The following is a 22,379-nucleotide window of genomic DNA, read 5'->3' as shown; positions in this document are numbered from 1 at the left end:
CACACCTTCCGACCTGTCCTCCCCGACTGGGATCGGTGCGGCCGACAGTCCCCCAGGAGAAGATGACCTGGAGGCCCCGGAGTCCCCCCTCCGTTCCGGCCGGCCTTTTGCTGTTCCTCTGCCCCGCGTTGCTGCAGCAGGCAGACCACCCGACGATGACTCCGCGTTGCCTGATGCCCCCCGCTCCGAGCCCCGCCCACCCGCGGAACCGCCGGCCCCACGTGTAGAGGGCCCCGCAGCCGTGCCAGGTGGGTCTGAGGCCTTCTTTTTCCCCTTTGAAGCCCCCGTTCCTGCCGCAGAAGGAGAAGGTGTCCCCCCCCCACCGCCCGCATCTGGGGAAGCGGCGCCGGTACGGCCCGTGGCCCCGCCCACCGACGGAGGTCGGCGGCGTGCGTCCTGCTCCGTCCCCCCCGTCACGCTTCTGGTCACCCGCTTCGGCGGGGGGGCCGACCGCCCCCCCGGGGGGCTCCGAGCCCCCCTTGCAGTCCTGGATGAGGGCCCCGGGGAATAGCGGGCCGGAGGCCGCGACCTCCGCCCGCGTGGGGTCAACTCACCGCCGCCCGATCCTCCCGATCCGCCCGCCTGGTCCGCGACCCATTCTGCAGCGCGCCTCTCTAGCCAGTCTGTGCCCCGATGAGCTGCCTCGGCCCGCAAGCGTGCGAGCACGAGGTCGACGGACGCCATTTTGTGTGTATGAGAGCAGGAGGAAAAGCTGCTTCCTCGTTGCTCTCCTGACTGCAAGTGCCCGCCTGGCCCCGCCCCACCCTTTTATAGGGTAACTCCCCTGCTACTCCCAGCCAATCCTGCTCCTCCTCTGAACTTGATTCTTCTAACTCCCCCGCCCCTCTCTACACCAATCCTGCTCTTCCTACCTCCTACCCCCTTAGCTTAACCCTTCCTGTGTCACTAGACACTCTGTCATGCCCGGCCCTCTGCTAGTCTTTGCTGTCTTTTGCTCCGGGCCTCCCTTCAGTGCTGCCCATCAGTCAGAGGTGTATTTAGGTTTTATGCTGCCCTAGGCCTGACTAAACTCATGCGCCCCCTAATTTAAATATGACCCACCCCTTCCTGTTTAAGACACGCCCTATCATATGTAAACCACACCCCTTCTACTTTAGGCTCCACCTTTTCCTGTTAGAGCTCCATCTCCTCCTCTCTGTACATTAGCACACTCACGCACCATTCACTCCATACTTACATCAATCAATCCAGTTGGCTCCTGTCTAAATTGTTGCCCTTACCATGTGTATGTATGAATGCGAGTTAGGGACTTTAGATTGTAAGCTCCTTGAGGGCAGGGACTGATGTGACCTCTGTACCCTCCTCATACCTCTGTATCCTCCCCGCCCCCGGTCTGATTGGCCAGACCGGGTGCATGTCATACCAGAGGCGGAGCCCGCCTCTGGTATGACATGCACCCGGTCTGGCCAATGACTGTCCGTTTAATGCGGGCGTCACTGCGTCAGTCGCTCCCTCCCCCTGGCCAAGTACCACGCTACAGGCCGCCGCGCCGGGGGCTAAATTTATGAGGGAGCTGGAAGGCGACCGCAGGAGCCAATTAAATAAAAGGACAGATCAGGGGTCCTTTTTTTTTCATGCGGGGGGCGGCTTTGGTGCCCGGCCGTGCCGCCCCCCGCAAAGTGCCGCCCTAGGCCTTGTCGGCCTAGGCCAAGATACATCCCTGCCATCAGTGCCGCCCCTCAGTGCCGCATATCAATGCCACCTATCAGTGCTCATCAGTGCCGCATATCAGGGCCATCTATCAGTGCCCATCAGTGTGGCTAATCAGTGCCAACTATCAGTGCCGCCTATCAATGCCACCTATCAGTGCTCATCAGTGCCGCATATCAGGGCCATCTATCAGTGCCCATCAGTGTGGCTAATCAGTGCCAACTATCAGTGCCGCCTATCAGTGCCCATCAGTGCAGAATATTAGTGCCTCCTCATCAGTGCCACATAATCAATGCCCTTCAGTGCCGCCTCATCAGTGGCCATCAGTGCACATCAGTGAAGGAGAGAAATTACCTATTTACAACATTTTTTGACAAAAATGAAGAAAGTTTTTTTTACATTTTCGGTCTATTTTCATATTTTTTGCAAAAAAACACCAAAAGAAAAGCTCTATTTGTGTAAAAAAAAAAAAGATTTAATTTCATTTGCATACAGCGCTGCATGACTGCGCAATTGTCATTCAAACTGTGACAGCGCTGAAAGCTGAAAATTTGCCTGGGCAGGAGGGGGGTGAAAGTGCCCGGTATTGAAGGAGTTTAAAGACCCCCCCCCCAATAACAAATATCTTCTCATTCCACAGCCTTCAATGGCTTTCTTCCAAGCAACCCTTCTCTAAGTTTTAGATATCCAAAAATGTCCAAAATTGTTAACTGTTCCAACTGGGGACAATGAGGAAAGCAAAGGACAGTCAACGCATTTCAGGGAGCACAAATCCCCCTTCATCAGGGCTGAGGAAGAAGAAGGAGGTTAAAAATATAAAAATTAAGCAAAATTACTGCTAGTATATAGACATAAAGAAAAAGGAATGGTAAACAAATGGTGACAATGACCAATAAAAAATAAAATGTTGATCAGATAAAAATGTATACACCTAGGAGCCAGTGCTATGATTAGACTTCGGAAACATTTAACCAATATCACCAAGTTACTCATTCACTCCCTTGTTATCCTGCCTTGAGTATTGCAACTCCCTTCTCATAGGCCTACTTCTACACAGGCTATGGGCCCTTCAGTCTGAGGGGCTGGCAAACATCAGATGTTTTTTCACCTCAATGCATAGAATGCATCAAGGTGAAAAAACATGTACCTTTACAACCCCTTTAAATACACAGGCCCTTAGCAGAAGTGTAAAAACATGTTCTGGTCTATAGGAGTGTACTAGTGACCAGGGGCGTAACTAGAAATCACAGGGCCCCATAGCAAAATGTTGTATGGGGCCCCCCAGAGCCGCTCTAGTGTCAATGCAGCGTGACCTGTGCCCCATACAGCGTGACCTGTGCCCCATACAGCGTGACCTGTGCCCCATACAGCGTGACCTGTGCCCCATACAGCGTGACCTGTGCCCCATACAGCGCGACCTGTGCCCCATACAGCGCGACCTGTGCCCCATACAGCGTGACCTGTGACCCATGCAGCGTGACCTGTGCCCAATGCAGCGTGACCTGTGCCCAATGCAGCGTGACCTGTGCCCCATACAGCGTGACCTGTGCCCCATACAGCGTGACCTGTGCCCCATACAGCGTGGCCCGTGCCCCATACAGCGTGGCCCGTGCCCCATACAGCCTGGCCTGCCTGTGCCCCATACAGCCTGGCCTGCCTGTGCCCAATACAGCCTGGCCTGCCTGTGCCCAATACAGCCTGGCCTGCCTGTGCCCAATACAGCCTGGCCTGCCTGTGCCCAATACAGCATTGCCTGTGCCCAATGCGGCATGACCTGTGCCCAATACAGCGTTGCCTGTGCCCAATACAGCCTGGCCTGCCTGTGCCCAGTACAGTCTGAACTGCCTGTGCCCAATACAGCATTGCCTGTGCCCAATACAGCCTGGCCTGCCTGTGCCCAATACAGCCTCACTTGTGCAGAGGAAAAGGCAAGCCGGCCAGATCAGCAGAGAGCGGGATTGCCCGCTGTAATAGCTTTCATTTGAATTTCCCGTCTTCCCGGGGCTCATCGTCACATAGCCCCACCTCTTAGCCCAACGCATTTGATGACGTCACATGTCCGACACTGGACCGGCGTTCTGTCGATCAAAGGTGCCGGACCAAGAGGTGGAGCTATGTGACATGAGCCCCGGGAACACTGGAAGTTCTAATGAAAGCTATTACAGCGGGCAATTCCGCTCTCTGCTGATACAGACAGCTCGCCTCTTCCTCTCCTCTCTCTTCCCCTGGCTGGAAGACCATGCCGGCGATGCTCTTATCCTCACCGGGCCCAGTGTTGCCAACCCCCCCAAGTGAAATTTACTGGCAAGTTCCCGCGCCGAACGTTCTGCGCATGCTCCGTGTTAAAATTTCCCGACGTGCTTTGCGCGAAATTACGGCGCCCCAATGTTTTTTTTGAACGGCGACGTGCGTTGCGGCGTTTCGTATTCCCGGACGTCTTACGCAAAAAAAAAAACGAAATTCGACGCGGGAACGAGGGCCATACTTTAACATGGCTGATCTAAAGATAAGCCATGTTAAAGCAGGTGTAACTTTGCGACGGGAAAAAACGACTAGCGTCGTCGTACGAGATTGCGACGAACGCGCGGATCTTCGTGGAATCGCCACCTAGCGGCCGGCCTAGAATTGCATCCTAAGATCCGACGGTGTAAGTCAATTACACCTGTCGGATCTTTTGGCTATCTATGCGTAACTGATTCTATGAATCAGCCGCATAGTTAGGACGGGCGGATCACAGAGATACGACGGCGTATCTCTTCTGTGAATCTGGCCCATAGTATTTAGTCACTAAATTAAGACACTAAACTACAACGGCAAGCATGGCTGGTGCAAAACTATTTTGCACCCGAGGCGAGACCAGCTACTTGCGCGCCTCCCCCTTTAAAAAAAAATAATCAACATTAATTCAATAATTTTAGCGCCAGAACTCCTGGTGGAAGGATGGAAACAGGTGGACAGGAGTGCAGCAAGTTGGAGGGAGGATGGAGCCAGGTGGACAAGAGAGGGGGGGTCAGCCAGGTAAGGGGATGGAGCCAGGTGGACAGGAGAGGGATGTGTAGCCAGATGGAGGGATGGAGCCAGGTGGATAGGAGGGGGGTGTAGCCAGGTGGAGGGATGGAGGCAGGTGGATAGGAGGGGGGTGTAGCCAAGCAAAAGGGATGGAGCCAGGTGGATAGGAGGGGGTGTAGCCAGGTGGATAGGAGGGGGTGTAGCCAGGTGGATAGGAGGGGGTGTAGCCAGGTGGAGGGATGGAGACAGGTGGATAGGAGGGGGTGTAGCCAGGTGGATAGGAGGGGGCTGTAGCCAGGTGGAAGGATGGAGACAGGTGGATAGGAGGGGGGTGTAGCCAAGCAAAAGGGATGGAGCCAGGTGGATAGGAGGGGGTGTAGCCAGGTGGATAGGAGGGGGTGTAGCCAGGTGGAGGGATGGAGCCAGGTGGATAGGAGGGGGTGTAGCCAGGTGGAGGGATGGAGCCAGGTCGATAGGAGGGGGTGTAGCCAGGTGGATAGGAGGGGGTGTAGCCAGGTGGAGGGATGGAGACAGGTGGATAGGAGGGGGTGTAGCCAGGTGGATAGGAGGGGGTGTAGCCAGGTGGAGGGATGGAGCCAGGTGGATAGGAGGGGGTGTAGCCAGGTGGAGGGATGGAGCCAGGTGGATAGGAGGGGGGTGTAGCCAGGTGGAGGGATGGAGCCAGGTGGAAAGGAGCGGGTGTAGCCAGGTGGAGGGATGGAGCCAGGTGTACAGGAGAGGGATGTGTAGTCAGATGGAGGGAGGGAGCCAGGTGGATAGGAGGGGGTGTAGCCAGGTGGAGAGATGGAGCCAGGTGGATAGGAGGGGGTGTAGCCAGGTGGAGGGATGGGGCCAGGTGGATAGGAGGGGGTGCAGCCAGGCGAAAGGGATGGAGCAAGGTGGATAGGAGGGGGGTGTAGCCAGGCGAAAGGGATGGAGCCAGGTGGATAGGAGGGGGGTGTAGCCAGGCAAAAGGGATGGAGCCAGGTGGATAGGAGGGGGGTGTAGCCAGGTGAAAGGGATGGAGCCAGGTGGATAGGAGGGGGGTGTAGCCAGGTGAAAGGGATGGAGCCAGGTGGATAGGAGGGGGGTGTAGCCAGGCGAAAGGGATGGAGCCAGGTGGATAAGAGGGGGGTGCAGCCAGGTTGAGGGATGGAGCCAGGTGTATAAGAGGGGGGTGTAGCCAGGTGGATAGGAGGGGGTGGAGCCAGACGAAAGGAATGGAGAGCCAGGTGGATAGGAGGGGCTGCAGCCAGGTGTATAAAAGGGGGGGTGTAGCCAGGTGGATAGGAGGGGCTGCAGCCAGGTGTATGAGGGGGGTGTAGCCAGGTGGATAGGAGGAGCTGCAGCCAGGTGTATAAGAGGGGGGGTGTAGCCAGGTGGATAGGAGGGGCTGCAGCCAGGTGTATAAAAGGGGGGGTGTAGCCAGGTGGATAGGAGGGGCTGCAGCCAGGTGTATAAGAGGGGGGGTGTAGCCAGGTGGATAGGAGGAGCTGCAGCCAGGTGTATAAGAGGGGGGGTGTAGCCAGGTGGATAGGAGGGGCTGCAGCCAGGTGTATAAAAGGGGGGTGTAGCCAGGTGGATAGGAGGGGCTGCAGCCAGGTGTATAAGGGGGGGTGTAGCCAGGTGGATAGGAGGGGCTGCAGCCAGGTGGAGGGAGTCACACATCAGTGATAAGGTCTGACTAGAACTTGGAATCCTTCACCCCCAGCGCTTCCCCGACCACCTCTTACCTTGTACACTTCTCTTCAGATCAGCTCCCTCCACATGGCAGCGGGCAGCAGTCGGTGTCACAAGTCCCAGGATTAGCAGATGAGATCTCTCACAGGCTGTGAGTCACAGCTCATGCAGGGAGACCTCCTCCAGCTTGTCCCCCGTCCGATCAGCTGATCTGTTGGTTCCACCCCCGGGCTTCGGCAGACGACCGCGGAGAGGCTGGGAAAGCAGGGCAGGTTGCAGGACCCAGCGTGTGTCCTATGGCTAGTCCATCTCTGTGCACAATGTCCCTCATCCTGCTCCTCCAATGGCTGCACGCCTGCACATCACCCAGGGAGGGAGGCGGGGCGGGCAGAGAGCTAACACCCACAGCTGCTGGACATTGACATGGTCACTCTCTGGGGGAGGGGGGGTCTGCCTGCTCCTTCTCCCAGCCAGCCAGATGGAGCTGCGGGAGCCGTTTCCCACTACACTCCGCACCGCACCAGCCACCACCTGCCAGGTCCGGCCCGGCCCGGCCCTGATCCTCACTCAGCTGCGGGCCCCATAGCGCCCGCGTGGGTCGCTATGGCGGTAGTTCCGCCACTGCTAGTGACATGTCCAGGATTCACCCGGACAGTCTGGGTTTTGAATCATGTGTCCGGGTTTCAGTCCGCCTGAAACCCGGACACATCATTGAAACGGGGCTGTGGCTTCACAAGCAACTGCAACTGAGATAGTCGCACAGAAATCTGTCGGTGACTGGGATCTGTGGGTGGCTGTCTGGGGGCAAGTTCCACATCACTTAAGGGCAGGGCGATGATGTAAGTAAGAGCAATTTGGCTACACCCACCGTTCACCGTGGCGCGATATGAGCGCCGCATTATTACTCTCCCTGGAGCACACAAAATTGTGCCAGATCTTTTATAATCCTTTAATGTTTACTATGAAAAGATATATTGGTTCTGTGTCGCTAAAGCAGGGGTGCCCAACTGCTGGCCCGCGGGCCACATCCCTTCCGATATGGCCCGCCATGTCCTGCTCTGAGATGGCGGGTCGGCAAGCCCAGATCGCAGGTTCCCGACCCGCCATCTCCTAGCATTAGTGCGAAGAATGGGGTCATGTGCAGCGGCCGCGGCTGGCCTATTCGTGATCGCGGTGGGACTGGGCCTATTTGTGATCGCGGTGGGGCTGGCCTATACGCAATCGCAGTGGGGCTGGCCTATTCGTGATCGCGGCGGGGCCACGGGGCTGGCCTATCAGTGATCACGGTGGGGCTGGCCTCTCCGTGATCGCGGCCAGCCTGGAGTCCCGCCTCCACCGCATTGTGAACACCGCTGCCTTCACCTCCTCCAGGCTCCCCCTCTCCTCTGGACTCATGAAAGCTACAAGCTGCAGGTGAGGGGGTGGATACAGTCTGGGGAGAGAGGGAACAGCCAGCCAGAGTTAGAGTCAGTATAAATAAAAAAAAATGTCTGGTGTCAGTATAAGGCCTTGTACACACGGCCGAACATGTCTGCTGAAACTGGTCCGCGGACCAGTTTCCGCGGACATGTTCGGTCGTCTGTACGGCCGACCGGACAATTTTCCGGCGGATCGGACAGGTTTCCAGAAGACAAATGTTTCTTGGCATGCTAAGAAACATGTCCGCTGGAAACCTGTCCGTCGGACATGTTCGGTCGTCTGTACGACTCACCGGACATGTCCGCTCGGCCGAAAGCCCTCGCATGCGTCGAAGTGATTAGACGCATGCGTGGAAGCATTGACCTTCCAGGGTCGCGCACGTCGTCGTGGCGACGGCGCGGCCACGTCACTGCGTATCCTGTCTGCAGGGATTTCGGTTTGATGGTGTGTACAACCATCAGACCGAAATCTCAGAGCGGACATGTCCGATGAAAACGGTCCGCGGACCGTTTTCATCGGACATGTCCCCTCGTGTGTACGAGGCCTAAGTGTAGTGTAGTAGTCAGTGTAGTGGACAGTGCAGTGTAGTGGTCAGTGTAGTGTAGTGGTCAGTGCAGTGAAGTGGACAGTGTAGTGGTCAGTGCAGTGTAGTGCAGTGGTCAGTGTAGTTTAGTGGTCAGTGCAGTGGTCAGTGTAGCGTAGTGGTCAGTTCAGTGCAGTGTAGTGTTCAGTGCAGTGAAGTGGACAATGTAGTGGTCAGTGTAGTGTAGTGGTCAGTGTAGTGTAGTGGTCAGTGTAGTGTAGTGGTCAGTGCAATGTAGGTGACAGTGTAGTGGTCAGTGTAGTGTGGTGGGTAGTGTAGTGGACAGTGTAGGAATCAGGTAGTGTAGTGGTCAGGATAGTGGACAGGTAGGTCAGTGTAGTGGCAAGTATAGGAAGCAGGTAGGTTAGTGCAGTGGTCAGTGTAAGGGTCAGGTAGGTTAGTGTAGAAATCAAGTAGGTTAGTGTAGTGGTCAGGTAGGTCAGTGTAGGTAGGTTAGTGTAGTGGTCAGTGTGGGAATCAGGCTGGTCAGTACTATGGTAGGAAGGGAAGGGACTCTGGGAGTGCTAAAACTCCACAGGTTAGGGGGCGCAAATTACTTGCCTTGCCCCGGGAGCTGACAACCCACGCTACGCCACTGACGCTCATTGTGGCCCGCGACCGGTTACTAAGTCAATAAAGTGGCCCTCGCTCCTCAAAAGGTTGGGCACCCCTGCGCTAAAATGTTTGGGTTTGGCTTGAAGAAAAGGGTGTACAGAGGTGACAACTGAACTGCCTTAATAGTTTCACGGTTGGACGTACCTTAAAAACATTCCTGGAAGCACAATTCTGGTCATCTAAAAAAAGGAAAACGAGAACAACTCAAATACTGCAAACTAATACATTTCACAATTTAATCATAGGGGCCCTTTTATAAAGCAATGGCCTTACGAAAGAAGTCACGTTTATAAAGCACAAAGCAGTCAGTGATTTAAAAATGTGCTTAGCACTCCAGTTACTTACACAGGATTGTCAAAAGTATTGGGACACCTGCCTTTACACACACATGGGGCCAGATCCACAAAGATCTTCCTATCTTTAGGCAGGCGTAGCGTATCTAAGATACACTACGCCGCCGTAACTTAGAGCGTAGTTTCCGTATCCTGAAAGAATTTGCGCCGTAAGTTACAGCGGCGTAGTGCAACTGTGTCGGCGTAAGGGCGCGCAATTCAAATGGATAAGATGTAGGCGTGTTTTATGTTAATTCTACTTGACCCTACGTAAATGACGTTTTTTTTAACGGCGCATGCGCCGTCCGTGGGGCTATCCCAGTGCGCATGCTCGAAATCACGTCCCAAATAGTCAATGCTTTCGACGTGAACGTAATTTACGCAAAGCCCTATTCGCGAACTTTTTACGCAAACAACGGAAAATTCTACGCTGTCCCGACGTCCATACTTAACATTGCGTACGCCTCATAGACCCAGAGGTAACGTTACGCCGAAAAAAGCCTTACGGAAACTACGTAAAAAAATGCGCCGGGCAGACGTACGTTTGAGGATTGGCGTATCTAGCTAATTTGCATACTCTACGTGGAAATCAACGGAAGCGCCACCTAGCGGCCAGCGTAAATATGCACCTAAGATCCGACGGCGTACTAAGACGTACGTCAGTCGGATCGAGCCCACATTCAGTCGTATCTTGTTTTGTGGATACAAAACAAAGATATGACAGGGCATCTTAGAACTTACGCGGCGTATCAATAGATACGCCGGCGTAAGTCCTTTTTGGATCTGGGCCATGAACTTTAATGGCGTCTTAGTCCGTAGGGTTCAACATTGAGTTGGCCCCTCCCTTTGCCGCTAGAACAGCTTCACCTCTTCTGGGAAGGCCGTCCACAAGGTTTAGGAGTGTGTCTATGGGAATGTTTGACCATTCTTCCAGAAATGCATTTGTGAGGACAGCCACTGAACAAGAAGGCCTGGCTCCCAGTCTCCGCTCTAATTCATCCCAAAGGTGTTCTATCGGGTTGAGGTCAGGACTCTGTGCAGGCCAGTCAAGTCCTCCACCCCAAACTCGCTCATCCATGTCTTTGTGCACTTTGCTTTGTGCACTGGTCCAAATCATTTGGTGGAGGGTGGATTATAGTGTGGGGTTGTTTTTCAGGGGTTGAGCTTGGCCCCTTAGTTCCAGTGAAGGGAACTCTTAAGATGTCAGCATACCAAGACATTAGCAGCAGCAGTAACACTAGAACAAATTATCTGAGTTTCCATTGATTCCTATGGGGAAACTCGCTTTGATATACGAGTGCTTTGGATTACAAGCGTGCTTCTGGAACAAATTATGCTCGTAATCCAAGGTACTACTGTACTTTAGAGTGGATGTAAATCCTCACATATACGCAGTGAAGTGAACAGCACAGTGGTGTAGTGGTTAGCACTTTCACATAGCAGCAAAAAGGGTCGCTGGTTCGTATCCCGACCACGAAACCATCTGCCTGGAGTTTGCATGTTCTCCCTGTGCCTGTGTGGGTTTCCTCCAGGACCTCCGGTTTCCTCCCACACTCTAAAGACATGCTGGTAGGTTAATCAGATCCTGTCTAAAATTGCCCCTAGTATATGTATGAATGTGTGTTAGGGACCTTAGGCTGTAAGCTCCTTGAGGGTAGGGACTGATCTGAATGTACAATGCACCCCTTAAAAAATTCCACTCGCCTGCTCGCATTTTGCGAGTGAATTTTGAGGGCTGGGGTGTGGGCTGCCTGGGAGCGTGGGGGGCGATCGTGGGGGAAGAGAGAGGAGAGCTGCTGCCGTCTGGTTCAGCCGTCATTAACCACTAGCCGACCAGCCACCGTCATTATACGGCGGCAGGTCGGCTCTCCTGGGCGAAAGCCCGTAGCTATACGTCCTATCGTATAGCCGCCACTAGGGGGCGCGTGCGCGCCGCCGGAGGCGCGCGCGCGCGCCCCCCGCTCGCCCCGACTCCCGTGCGTGTGCCCGGCGGGCGCGATCGCCGCCGGGCACACGCGATCGCTCGTTACAGAGCGGGGACCGGGAGCTGTGTGTGTAAACACACAGCTCTCGGTCCTGTCAGCGGGGGAAATGCTGATTTTCTGTTCATACAATGTATGAACAGCGATCAGTCATTTCCCCTAGTGAGGCCACCCCCCCCCACAGTAAGAACACACCCAGGCATACTTAACCCCTTCCCCGCCCCCTAGTGTTAACCCCTTCACTGCCAGTGGCATTTTTATAGTAATCTAATGCATTTTTATAGCACTGATCGCTATAAAAATGCCAATGGTCCCAAAAATTTGTCAAAAGTGTCCGAAGTGTCCGCCATAATGTCGCAGTAACGAAAAAAAATCGCTGATCGCCACCATTACTAGTAAAAAAAATATATTAATAAAAATGCCATAAAAATACCCCCTATTTTGTAAACGCTATAACTTTTGCGCAAACCAATCAATAAACGCTTATTGCGATTTTTTTTACGAAAAATATGTAGAAGAATACGTATCGGCCTAAACTAAGGAAAACAATTTTTTTTTATATATATTTTTGGGGGATATTTATTACAGAAAAATGTAAAAAATATTATTTTTTTTCAAAATTGTCGCTCTATTTTTGTTTATGGCGCAAAAAATAAAAACCGCAGAGGTGATCAAATACCACCAAAAGAAAGCTCTATTTGTGGGAAAAAAAGGACGCCAAATTTGTTTGGGAGCCACGTCGCACGACCGCGCAATTGTCAGTTAAAGCGTCGCAGTCCCGAATCGCAAAAAGTGCTCTGGTCTTTGACCAGCAATATGGTCCGGGGGGTAAGTAGTTAAATGGCGGCCCGCGGTCCGAGCGATGCTCCTGTCCGGACCGTCAGGCCGCCAGTGTGTTGCCGTATTTAGCAGGAACAGTGATGCCGCGTGTGCGCCCTGTCCCTGGTTGCTGGGACACCATCGCGTGTGCGACCCACCCTCTGCTGATTACCGCGGCTCTCACTCGCTCATGGCTCTTTCTCCCGGCTGGGCCACGAGTTGAGGAATGATGTGCGCACCCCGCCCCTCTTCTGCTCAGGTCTCCCGGCTCTCCTCCCACTTTACTACTTTGCAGCTTCCACACCCTGCAGCTTACCACTGAGTAGACTCCTAGCATGGGCACACTCCCTGGCATGGGCACACTCCCTGGTATTTTGTGCAGACTCCCTGGCATTATGTGCAGACTCCCTGCCATTATGTGCAGACTCCCTGCCATTATGTGCAGCACATTTGGGGACACAAGGCTACACATTGCTGCATTTGGCTGGCACAGGCTGCATTGGGGACACATTGCTGCATTTGGTGGGCACGGGCTGCATTGGGGACACATTGCTACATTTGGTGGGCACGGGCTGCATTGGGGACACATTGCTGCATTTGGTGGGCACGGGCTGCATTGGGGACACATTGCTGCATTTGGGGGGCACGGGCTGCATTGGGGACACATTGCTACATTTGGTGGGCACGGGCTGCATTGGGGACACATTGCTGCATTTGGTGGGCACAGGCTGCATTGGGGACACATTGCTACATTTGGCGGGCACAGGCTGCATTGGGGACACATTGCTGCATTTGGCGGGCACAGGTTGCATTGGGGACACATTGCTACATTTGGCGGGCACAGGCTGCATTGGGGACACATTGCTACATTTGGCGGGCACAGGCTGCATTGGGGACACATTGCTGCATTTGGCGGGCACAGGTTGCATTGGGGACACATTGCTACATTTGGCGGGCACAGGCTGCATTGGGGACACATTGCTACATTTGGCGGGCACAGGCTGCATTGGGGACACATTGCTGCATTTGGCGGGCACAGGTTGCATTGGGGACACATTGCTGCATTTGGCGGGCACAGGCTGCATTGGGGACACATTGCTGCATTTGGCGGGCACAGGCTGCATTGGGGACACATTGCTGCATTTGCCGGGCACAGGCTGCATTGGGGACACATTGCTACATTTGGCGGGCACGGGCTGCATTGGGGACACATTGCTGCATTTGGCGGGCACGGGCTGCATTGGGGACACATTGCTGCATTTGGCGGGCACAGGCTGCATTGGGGACACATTGCTGCATTTGGCGGGCACAGGTTGCATTGGGGACACATTGCTACATTTGGCGGGCACAGGCTGCATTGGGGACACATTGCTACATTTGGCGGGCACAGGCTGCATTGGGGACACATTGCTGCATTTGGCGGGCACAGGCTGCATTGGGGACAGATTGCTGCATTTGGGGACACATTGCTGTATTTGGTGGGCACAGGCTGCATTGGGGACACATTGCTGCATTTGGCGGGCACAGGCTGCATTGGGGACACATTGCTGCATTTGGCGGGCACGGGCTGCATTGGGGACACATTGCTGCATTTGGCGGGCACAGGCTGCATTGGGGACACATTGCTGCATTTGGCGGGCACGGGCTGCATTTGGCGGGCACGGGCTGCATTGGGGACACATTGCTGCATTTGGCGGGCACAGGCTGCATTGGGGACACATTGCTGCATTTGGCGGGCACGGGCTGCATTTGGCGGGCACGGGCTGCATTGGGGACACATTGCTGCATTTGGCGGGCACAGGCTGCATTGGGGACACATTGCTGCATTTGGCGGGCACGGGCTGCATTTGGCGGGCACGGGCTGCATTGGGGACACATTGCTGCATTTGGCGGGCACGGGCTGCATTTGGCGGGCACGGGCTGCATTGGGGACACATTGCTACATTTGGCGGGCACGGGCTGCATTTGGCGGGCACGGGCTGCATTTGGCGGGCACGGGCTGCATTGGGGACACATTGCTACATTTGGCGGGCACGGGCAGGCTGCGGTTTTGGACATTGATAAAGTCCCTGTTGATATTTTTTTTTTTATAACTTATTTTGCATAAACCATTTAAGTGTAATTTAATGAGATCATTTATGAGGGTGTGTTTAGGGGCGGGGCATGATAGGGGTTGGGCGTGGCAACTGGTGGCACGTAACCCTTGAGGTCTGGCTAGTAGCTCAGGATTTGATTTTTTGAGCCCTGTACAATATATATGAAAAGCGCTGTGTAAATTAATGGCGCTATATAAGTAGCCAAAATAAATAATACATAAACAGCCTCATATGATACACAGAGATGAAACAAATCTCCCTACAAGTTGTATCTGTTTATCTGCAGTCTTCTCTTCTCTACATCCGTTCAAAGTCCAGAATTTATAAAGCTTTTCTGAGATGTCTGAAAAGAGGGTACGGAGAGCTGAAATTACACTCTGCAGAGCTCAGTGAAAAGAGCTCTGAGAGCCAATTGGAGGGAGCTGAGGCCGTCAGTTAGCTGGGGGTCCCCCTCCCCTGTCACCATTTTTCTCTTAGTGTCAGGAAAACGTTGTCAGAAGTGATTCATGCCGATAGCTGTGGAACCGTGCTCTGGAGTGAGACAAGTACACACTTATAGAGGGATATGCATTGTTCATATTTCATGTCTGAGGTTTACAAGCACTATAATTGTTTTTTTTTTTTTAAATAAAGATATTTTAAGAGGCCAAACAAAATAGACATTTTATGACACAGAAATTATTTTATTTTTTTTGGTTTTACCATGACATTTGATTATTATTTTTTTCTTTAAATATTTTTTTTTTTCCTAAGAAGTGAAAATCCACCTTTTTGGCTTTGTAGGCTTTAGGGCAGGGGTGTCCAAACTTTTTTCAAAGAGGGCCACATTTGATGAAGTGAACATGCTCGAGGGCCGACTACTTGGCCTGACATTCTTTGAACCATTAAAATTTGATCCAAGTGTGTTCGTGCGCGCACTAATACATGGCCCAACGAGAATTCTCTTGCCTTTGTGGCTGTGTGTGGTGAAGAGATGAGCTTGGGCGTGTTGGTTGGATATACTTTATATATTTCTTTTGTGGCCCCAACAAATCCCGAGCGCTGCTCAGGACTAAGGATGAGCTTGGGCGTGTAATTTGGATATACCGTATTTATTGGCGGATAACACGCACAGGCTTACCATTGCCATGAATGCAGCCTCACCATTGCCATGAATGCAGCCTCACCATTGCCATGAATGCAGCCTCACCATTGCCATGAATGCAGCCTCACCATTGCCATCCGTGCAGCCTGATCGATGCCCATCTGCAGCCTCGGAGGGGACAGGAAGGGGAGGGACAAGTGCCCGTCAGATTACAAACAGGAGAATTTCTTGTTTACTCTGTGGCCTCTTTAATACAAAGTCCCGCCTCCTATGATAAACAGAACAATAATCCAATGGCATCCCAGGAAACAGGACTTCCTATTACAGACGCCGCTGAGTAAATGGGAGATTCTCTTCATGTAATCCGACGGCGCACATCCTGTCCCCTCCGAGGCAGCTCCGATAAATACAGTATATATCTTTTGTGGCCCCCAGGGCACAGGGCACATGTGAGGCTGCAATGGCTATATATATATATCCAAATCCCCAGGGGGGGGCCATATTAAATCATCAGGGGGGCCGCAATTGGCAACCGGGCCGGACTTTGGACATGCCTGCTTTAGGGTTTGTTCACCCATGCAGCTAGGGGGCAGTAAAACCAGGCGGTTGAACACAGACTCATCTGAACCAGGGCTGTGCCCATGCTGTGGGTGCGATGCTGTGCTTACCGCCAACCATGCAAGTCTATGGAAGTCCGCGCCACACCTGCGTGTAATGCTTGTAATTGGGGAGTGGTAGTATGACAAACTCCTTCTGCAAAATCATACACCGCAGATGACTTTTCAGAGGGATAGCACATGTGAACGAGCCCTTGGACAGAAGCCTACTGTGGCTAGTAGTAAATCCTTCCCTAGCAAAAGCTTTTCAGACCCCTCACCTGGAGTACCGATAGCATGTTGCAGTTAACGATGTCACTCAGTTTCTAATAAAAAAACAAAAACAGAGAAGCGACTATTAAATCATTTGAAATACACAACTGCATTCTATTGGAGAAACGGGACAAAAGGATGGTTTCAACTTTAAACTTTATTTTTTTTTTTTAACATATGAGAACAGTTGTTGCACCTATGTCTACAGTATAACCACTTAAGACCCGGACCAAAATGCAGCTAAAGGACCTTGCCCCTTTTTGCGATTCGGGACTGCGTCGCTTTAACAGACAATTGCGCGGTCGTGCGACGTGGCTCCCAAACAAAATTGGCGTCCTTTTTTTCCCACAAATAGAGCTTTCTTTTGGTGGTATTTGATCACCTCCACGGTTTGTTTTTTTTGCGCTATAAACAAAAATAGAGCGACAATTTTGAAAAAAATTCAATATTTTTTTACATTTTTGCTGTAATAAATATCCCCCAAAAATATTTAAAAAAAAATGTTTTTCCTCAGTTTAGGCCGATACGTATTCTTCTACCTATTTTTGGTAAAAAAAAAAAATCGCAATAAGCGTTTATCGGTTGGTTTGCGCAAAATTTATAGCGTTTACAAAATAGGGGATAGTTTTATTGCATTTTTATTAATTATTTTTTTTACTACTAATGGCGGCGATCAGCGTTTTTTTTCGTGACTGCAACATTATGGCGGACACTTCGGACAATTTTGACACATTTTTGGGACCATTGTCATTTTCACAGCAAAAAATGCATTTAAAATGCATTGTTTATTGTGAAAATGACAATTGCAGTTTGGGAGTTAACCACAGGGGGCGCTGAAGGGGTTATGTGTGACCTGAAGTGTTTTACAACTGTAGGGGTGTGTGGCTGTAGGTGTGACGTCATTGATTGTGTCCCCCTATAAAAGGGATGACATGATCGATGACAGCGCCACAGTGAAGAACGGGGAAGCCGTGTTTACACACAGCTCTCCCCGTTCTTCAGCTCCGGGGACCGATCGCGGGACTCCAGCGGCGATCGGGTCCGCTGGTCCCACGGTCCCGGAGCTTCGGACCGGGTTGCGGGCGCGCGCCCGCTACCCACAGCTGGACAATAGCACAGCACGTACCTGTACGTGCATGTGCCCAGCTGTGCCATTCTGCCGACGTAAATGTGCAGGAGGCGGTCCTTAAGTGGATAATAAACAGCATGCTAACAGTACTGCTACTCTACTTCTTTTTTTTGACTGGAATATAGTAGTACTTTGTACCACCACCTCCAGCTTTGGCCCTGTGGGCACCGCTTACCAACTTGTCACTGCTAAACACAGAAGCCGGCAGGGGAAGTTTTCTGCACCACTTGCCTCCTCTGCTGGCTTCTGTGTTTACCAGCGACATTGACAGTGCCTCTTAAAACAGCCGGGGAGGAGGCCACCAGCCTTGGGGCAGTGGCTCCTCCTGCAAACCTCTCACAGGGGACTTCTCCCTGCCACTCTTAGGTAAATATTAGCTGTATAGTACTGGCCATCAAGGAAGGGGGAAAAGTGTGCTGTAGAAGGAGGGCTCTGCATTGGGAAGGGAGTATTGTGGGAGCAGCTATGTACAGGAGAGGGGGAGGAGGGGGAGAAGAGCTGTGTATTGTGGAGGGGGAGAAGAGCTGTGTACTGGGAAGGGGGAGATAAGTATTGGAGGATTGAAGGTTTGGGGAGAACATTGGGTTGTACACTAGCCTGTGTTACCCATTCCTAAGCCATGTGCCTTGTGCAATATGCACACCTGAGCATGTCACTATGTGCACTCCTGAGCCCTGCACCCTGTGCAGTGTGCACTCCTAAGCCCCCCACTCTGTGCAGTGTGCACTCCTGAGCCCCGCATCCTGTGCAGTGTGCACTCCTGAGCCCCACACCCTGTGTAGTGTTCACACCTGAGCCCCACACCCTATGCAGTATGCACTCCTAAGCTCCGCACCCTGTGCAGTGTGCACTCCTGAGCCCCACACCCTGTGCAGTGTGTACACCTGAGCCCTGCACCCTGTGCAGTGTGCACTCCTGAGCCCCGCACCCTGTAAAATACACACTCCTGAGCCCCGCAACCTATGCAATACACACTCTTGAGCCCCGCACCCTGTGCAGTATGTACTCCTGAGCCCTGGACTCTGTGCAATACTCGTTCCTTAACCTGAACCATGTGCAATATACACTCCTGATCCCTGTACCCAGTGCAATACACACTCCTGAGACCTGCATCCTGAAGGTGGAGCTTGGCAGGGGTATGTGTGTGTACCCATAACTATTCTTTGAGAAATTATTTTTTATTTTTGGTGATTCCATTGATTCATGAGAATTGGTTATTGAATAAAAAAAAGCCACTTTAAAATATGTTTTGCCTCGATTTTCTAACTTTTTCTGCACGCCGTGTCATCCTCCCCACTCCAAATCTTGCTTTTCAGGAGCGTCCTCTAGTGGCTGTCTGTATTGCACACAGAGCAGTCAGCATTCTTGCAGAAGACTATTGCAAGACTATGAAGTGCAATGTAAGCAGAGGTGGAGAGTGTATTTTATTGGAGATTGCGTGTACCCGAGGCTGTGCAGGCTTTGCTCAGTGACATATTGAACTGTTGTGCCCGGAGTCGTCACTCACCTTGCCTAAATCGGGGGTGCCGAGAAATGGTGTTGATTTGCGGGCAAATGTTATCCCGACATTATTCACTACAAGAGAAAGTCAGATTATTACAGGGAAACTACAATGCATTTTAGTCAGTTCTATTTACTTATTTATTTTACTTTTTATTTTTACACTGTCCCTTTAAAAAAAAAATGGTATCACTTTTATTGCTGTCACAACAAGGAATGTAAACATCCCTATGACAGTAATAGGCAGGGACAGGTACTCCTTATGGAGATGTAACGGAATGGCCCGTGACACCCAGAGACCTTTTAAGGATGTGGGGTACTCCTGTGCCAGCGTCACTAATGACTCTTGGGTCTAGGGTCATCCTATGCCCCTTTTGGGCATAGGATGACTGATAAATGATAATTCATGTTTTGCAGGATATCTTGGAATATTACAGTTTGCTTAATGCTGTCCACAACAGGTCAATAGGATGTCTCCTTCCATGCTTAACCTAGGCTGTTGAGATGCTAATTAAGTCTGTAAAGATCAGATGTCTAGCTTTTAGGCGTTAATTCAGCCTGGCTTCTAAGACCTTTCATTATGTATGCTAATAACACTGTTTTGTGTGAAAAGTATAAGATGTGGAATGTGACTTGTCAAGCTGTATGCAGAGACAGGCTGTCTGGATAATGGTTAGTAATTAGGTCATGTTAATTATGTCAGACCGATGCCAAAACGTCTGATATAGGAATGTGTATTATGCAGGTGAATCACTTATTGTTGGAGACTGAACGGCTGGGGGATAATTAACTCCTCTGAATGTCATTATCTAAAAGAATGTGATTGAAGGCCCATTGTGTGATGTTTTGGGAGTGGAGAGTTTCATTGTCCCTGTAACATGCCTGTAACTGCATAAAAAGCTAATAGTGTACCATTAAAGTTCAGTCATTCATTTTGAAACCAGAAACAGAGCTGTGTCTCGTCTTACTGGGAAATGAAATGGGTCCTGTCTGCTGGATTGTACATTGTCGGATAACCTGTCGTGGTTTATGGAATGGAATATCGTAAACGGTGGTGACCGTTACAGGAGGGATCTGGGATCTATAAGACCCTCAAACCCCTCCTCTGTGCTTGAAAGCCTTTAAAATGCCAAGATTGGCGTTTTTGAATACTTAATTTTTTAACTGGTGCCGGAAGTGATGTCATGATGTCACTGTCATAATGTCCATACCCAAGACCCAATAAAAGCCAATTTCGGTTTTGTTCTGGTCTCAGGCCTGCTGGCGGAAGTGCTGCTCAGATTTCCTGTGGGACGGGAGAGCCTGGATGAGCGGCGGAAGGTGATGGGAGGGGGAACGTCCCACTGTTTGTAATTACAACCAAGCGGCCAGTTGTCATTGCAAGAGAGCCGACCTACGACTCTAAAAAAACAGTACTGGAGTGATGCCTGCGATTGCATCATTCAAATGACGTGCAGGTACATGATTTGGCGGCAAGTGGATAATCTGCTGTTGAAGAGTTTGCAATATAGTGTATGTAAGTCCAAAAGCAAAATGGTGATACATGGTGGTGGGAGTGTCATGGTCTGGGGCTGCATGAGTGCTGCCGGCACTGGGGAGCTACAGTTCATTGAGGGAACCATGAATGCCAACATGTACTGTGACATACTGAAGCAGAGCATGATCCCCTCCCTTCTGAGACTGGACTGCAGGGCAGTATTCCAACATGATAACGACCCCAAACACACCTCCAAGATGACCACTGCCTTGCTAAAGAAGCTGATGGTAAAGGTGATGGACTGACCAAGCATGTCTCCAGACCTAAACCCTATTGAGCATCTGTGGGGCTCCTCAAACAGAAGGTGGAGAAGCGTAAGGTCTCTAACATCCACCAGCTCTGTGATGTCATCATGGAGAAGAGGACTCCAGTGGTAACCTGTGAAGCTCTGGTGATCTCCATGCCCAAGAGGGTTAAGGCAGTGCTGGAAAATAATGGCGGCCACACAAAATATTGACACTTTGGGCCCAATTTGGACATTTTCACTTGGGGGTGTACTCACTTTTTTTTGCCGGCGGTTTAGACATTAATGGCTGTGTGTTGTGTTATTTTGAGGGGACAGCACATTTGCACTGTTATACAAGCTGTACACTCACTACACAACATTGTAGCAACGTGTCATTTCTTCACTGTTGTCACATGAAGAGATAGAAGACAATATTTACAAAAATGTGAGGGGTGTACTCACTTTTGTGAGATACTGTATTCTGCTACATATTTTTGGTAAAAAAAAAAACTCCCAATAAGCGTATATTGATTGGTTTGCGCAAATGTTATAGCGTCTACAAACTATGGGATATGTACTGGAATTTTTTATTTATTTATTTATTTTTTATACTAGTACTATACTAGTGGGACTGTGATATTGCGGCAGACAGACACTAATTGACACTTTTTGGTGACCAGTGACACTAATACAGTGATCGGTGCAAAAAATATGCACTGTCACTGTACTAATGACACTGGCTGGGAAGGGGTTAAACATCTAGGGCGATCAAAGGGTTAAATGTGTGCCTAACCAGTGTTTATGTGTACACAGTGTGCTGATTTTACAAAGGGATGTGATGGATTTTATGCCAAGAAAATCCATTACATCCCCGCTGACAGGACAGAGCTCTGCCTTGTTTATATAGGCAGAGCTCTGTCTCCCCTTGCCAATCAGCAGGTGCTGGCGGAAATCCCTTGGCCAGCACCCGCTGAGCGGCATGTGCTGTGTCAAATCACAGCACAGCTGCGGCACCGGCGGCGCACGGGTGCGCCCTACCCAGAAGTGCCGGATCACATACCCAGTACATGATCTGGCATAGGAGAGCCGCTCTGCTGCCATATAACTAAGTTATGCAGTCGGCAAGAGGATAAACAAGACCAAAGCAGAAATGTAAAAACTGCTCTGCTCCATAAGGGGTGTCTGTTTGAGCCCTCCAGAGACCGCCATTACCCAGCACTCCAATGTCCAGGTCCTTCAAACACTCCTCAATGTTGGAGTAGATCTCCAGTCCTTTCGTAAAATCAGCCTGGATGATTCGGGTCTTTTGCTGAGTCTGACGCTCTGTGGATGTAATGTGCAACTGTTAGTCATGGGTAAAAAAATAAGCATAAAAAAAATGTATCCTAGGCAAATGAAATGGAATGCATCAAGATCTTACAATCATAGAAACAGATAGCTAGATTCATAAAGAGTTACGCCGGCGTATCAGTAGATACGCCGTCGTAACTCTGAATCTACGCCGTCGTAAATTTAAGCGTATTCTGGAAACCAGATACGCTTAAATTAAGCTAAGATACGAGCGGCGTAAGTCTCCTACGCCGTCGTATCTTAGGGTGTATATTTACGCTGGCCGCTAGGTGCCGCTTCCGTCGATTTCAGCGTAGAATATGCAAATGAGCAAGATACGCCGATTCACGAACGTACGTGCGCCCGTCGCAATTAGTTACGCCGTTTACGTAAGAGATACGTCGGCGTAAAGATAAAGCTGCTCCCTAGGTGGCGCAGCCCATGCAAGGTATGGACGTCGGAACAGGCCTATCTTTTTACGTCGTTTGCGTAAGTCGTA

The 22,379-nt window shown here is 51.2% G+C and overlaps 1 protein-coding gene across 1 annotated transcript in view; it reads right to left on the bottom strand.

Annotated features, from left to right (window-relative positions):
• Window positions 1-22,379, bottom strand: part of LOC120933572 (very-long-chain 3-oxoacyl-CoA reductase-B-like) — a 54,349-nt gene that overhangs the window by 17,363 nt on the left and 14,607 nt on the right. Inside the window, exons 4-7 of the mRNA XM_040346843.1 lie at window positions 21,764-21,874; window positions 18,796-18,863; window positions 16,168-16,212; window positions 9,122-9,156 (exon numbers count right to left, since the gene is read on the bottom strand). Coding sequence (XP_040202777.1) covers window positions 9,122-9,156; window positions 16,168-16,212; window positions 18,796-18,863; window positions 21,764-21,874 — 259 coding nt within the window. The remainder of the gene's footprint in view (window positions 1-9,121; window positions 9,157-16,167; window positions 16,213-18,795; window positions 18,864-21,763; window positions 21,875-22,379) is intronic.

The sequence above is a fragment of the Rana temporaria genome, chromosome 3 (assembly GCF_905171775.1).
Source record: "Rana temporaria chromosome 3, aRanTem1.1, whole genome shotgun sequence".
Taxonomy (NCBI): Eukaryota; Metazoa; Chordata; class Amphibia; order Anura; family Ranidae; genus Rana; species Rana temporaria.
The sequence above is the reverse complement of the archived record's forward strand: the minus strand, read 5'-3'. Positions and strand labels throughout refer to the sequence as shown.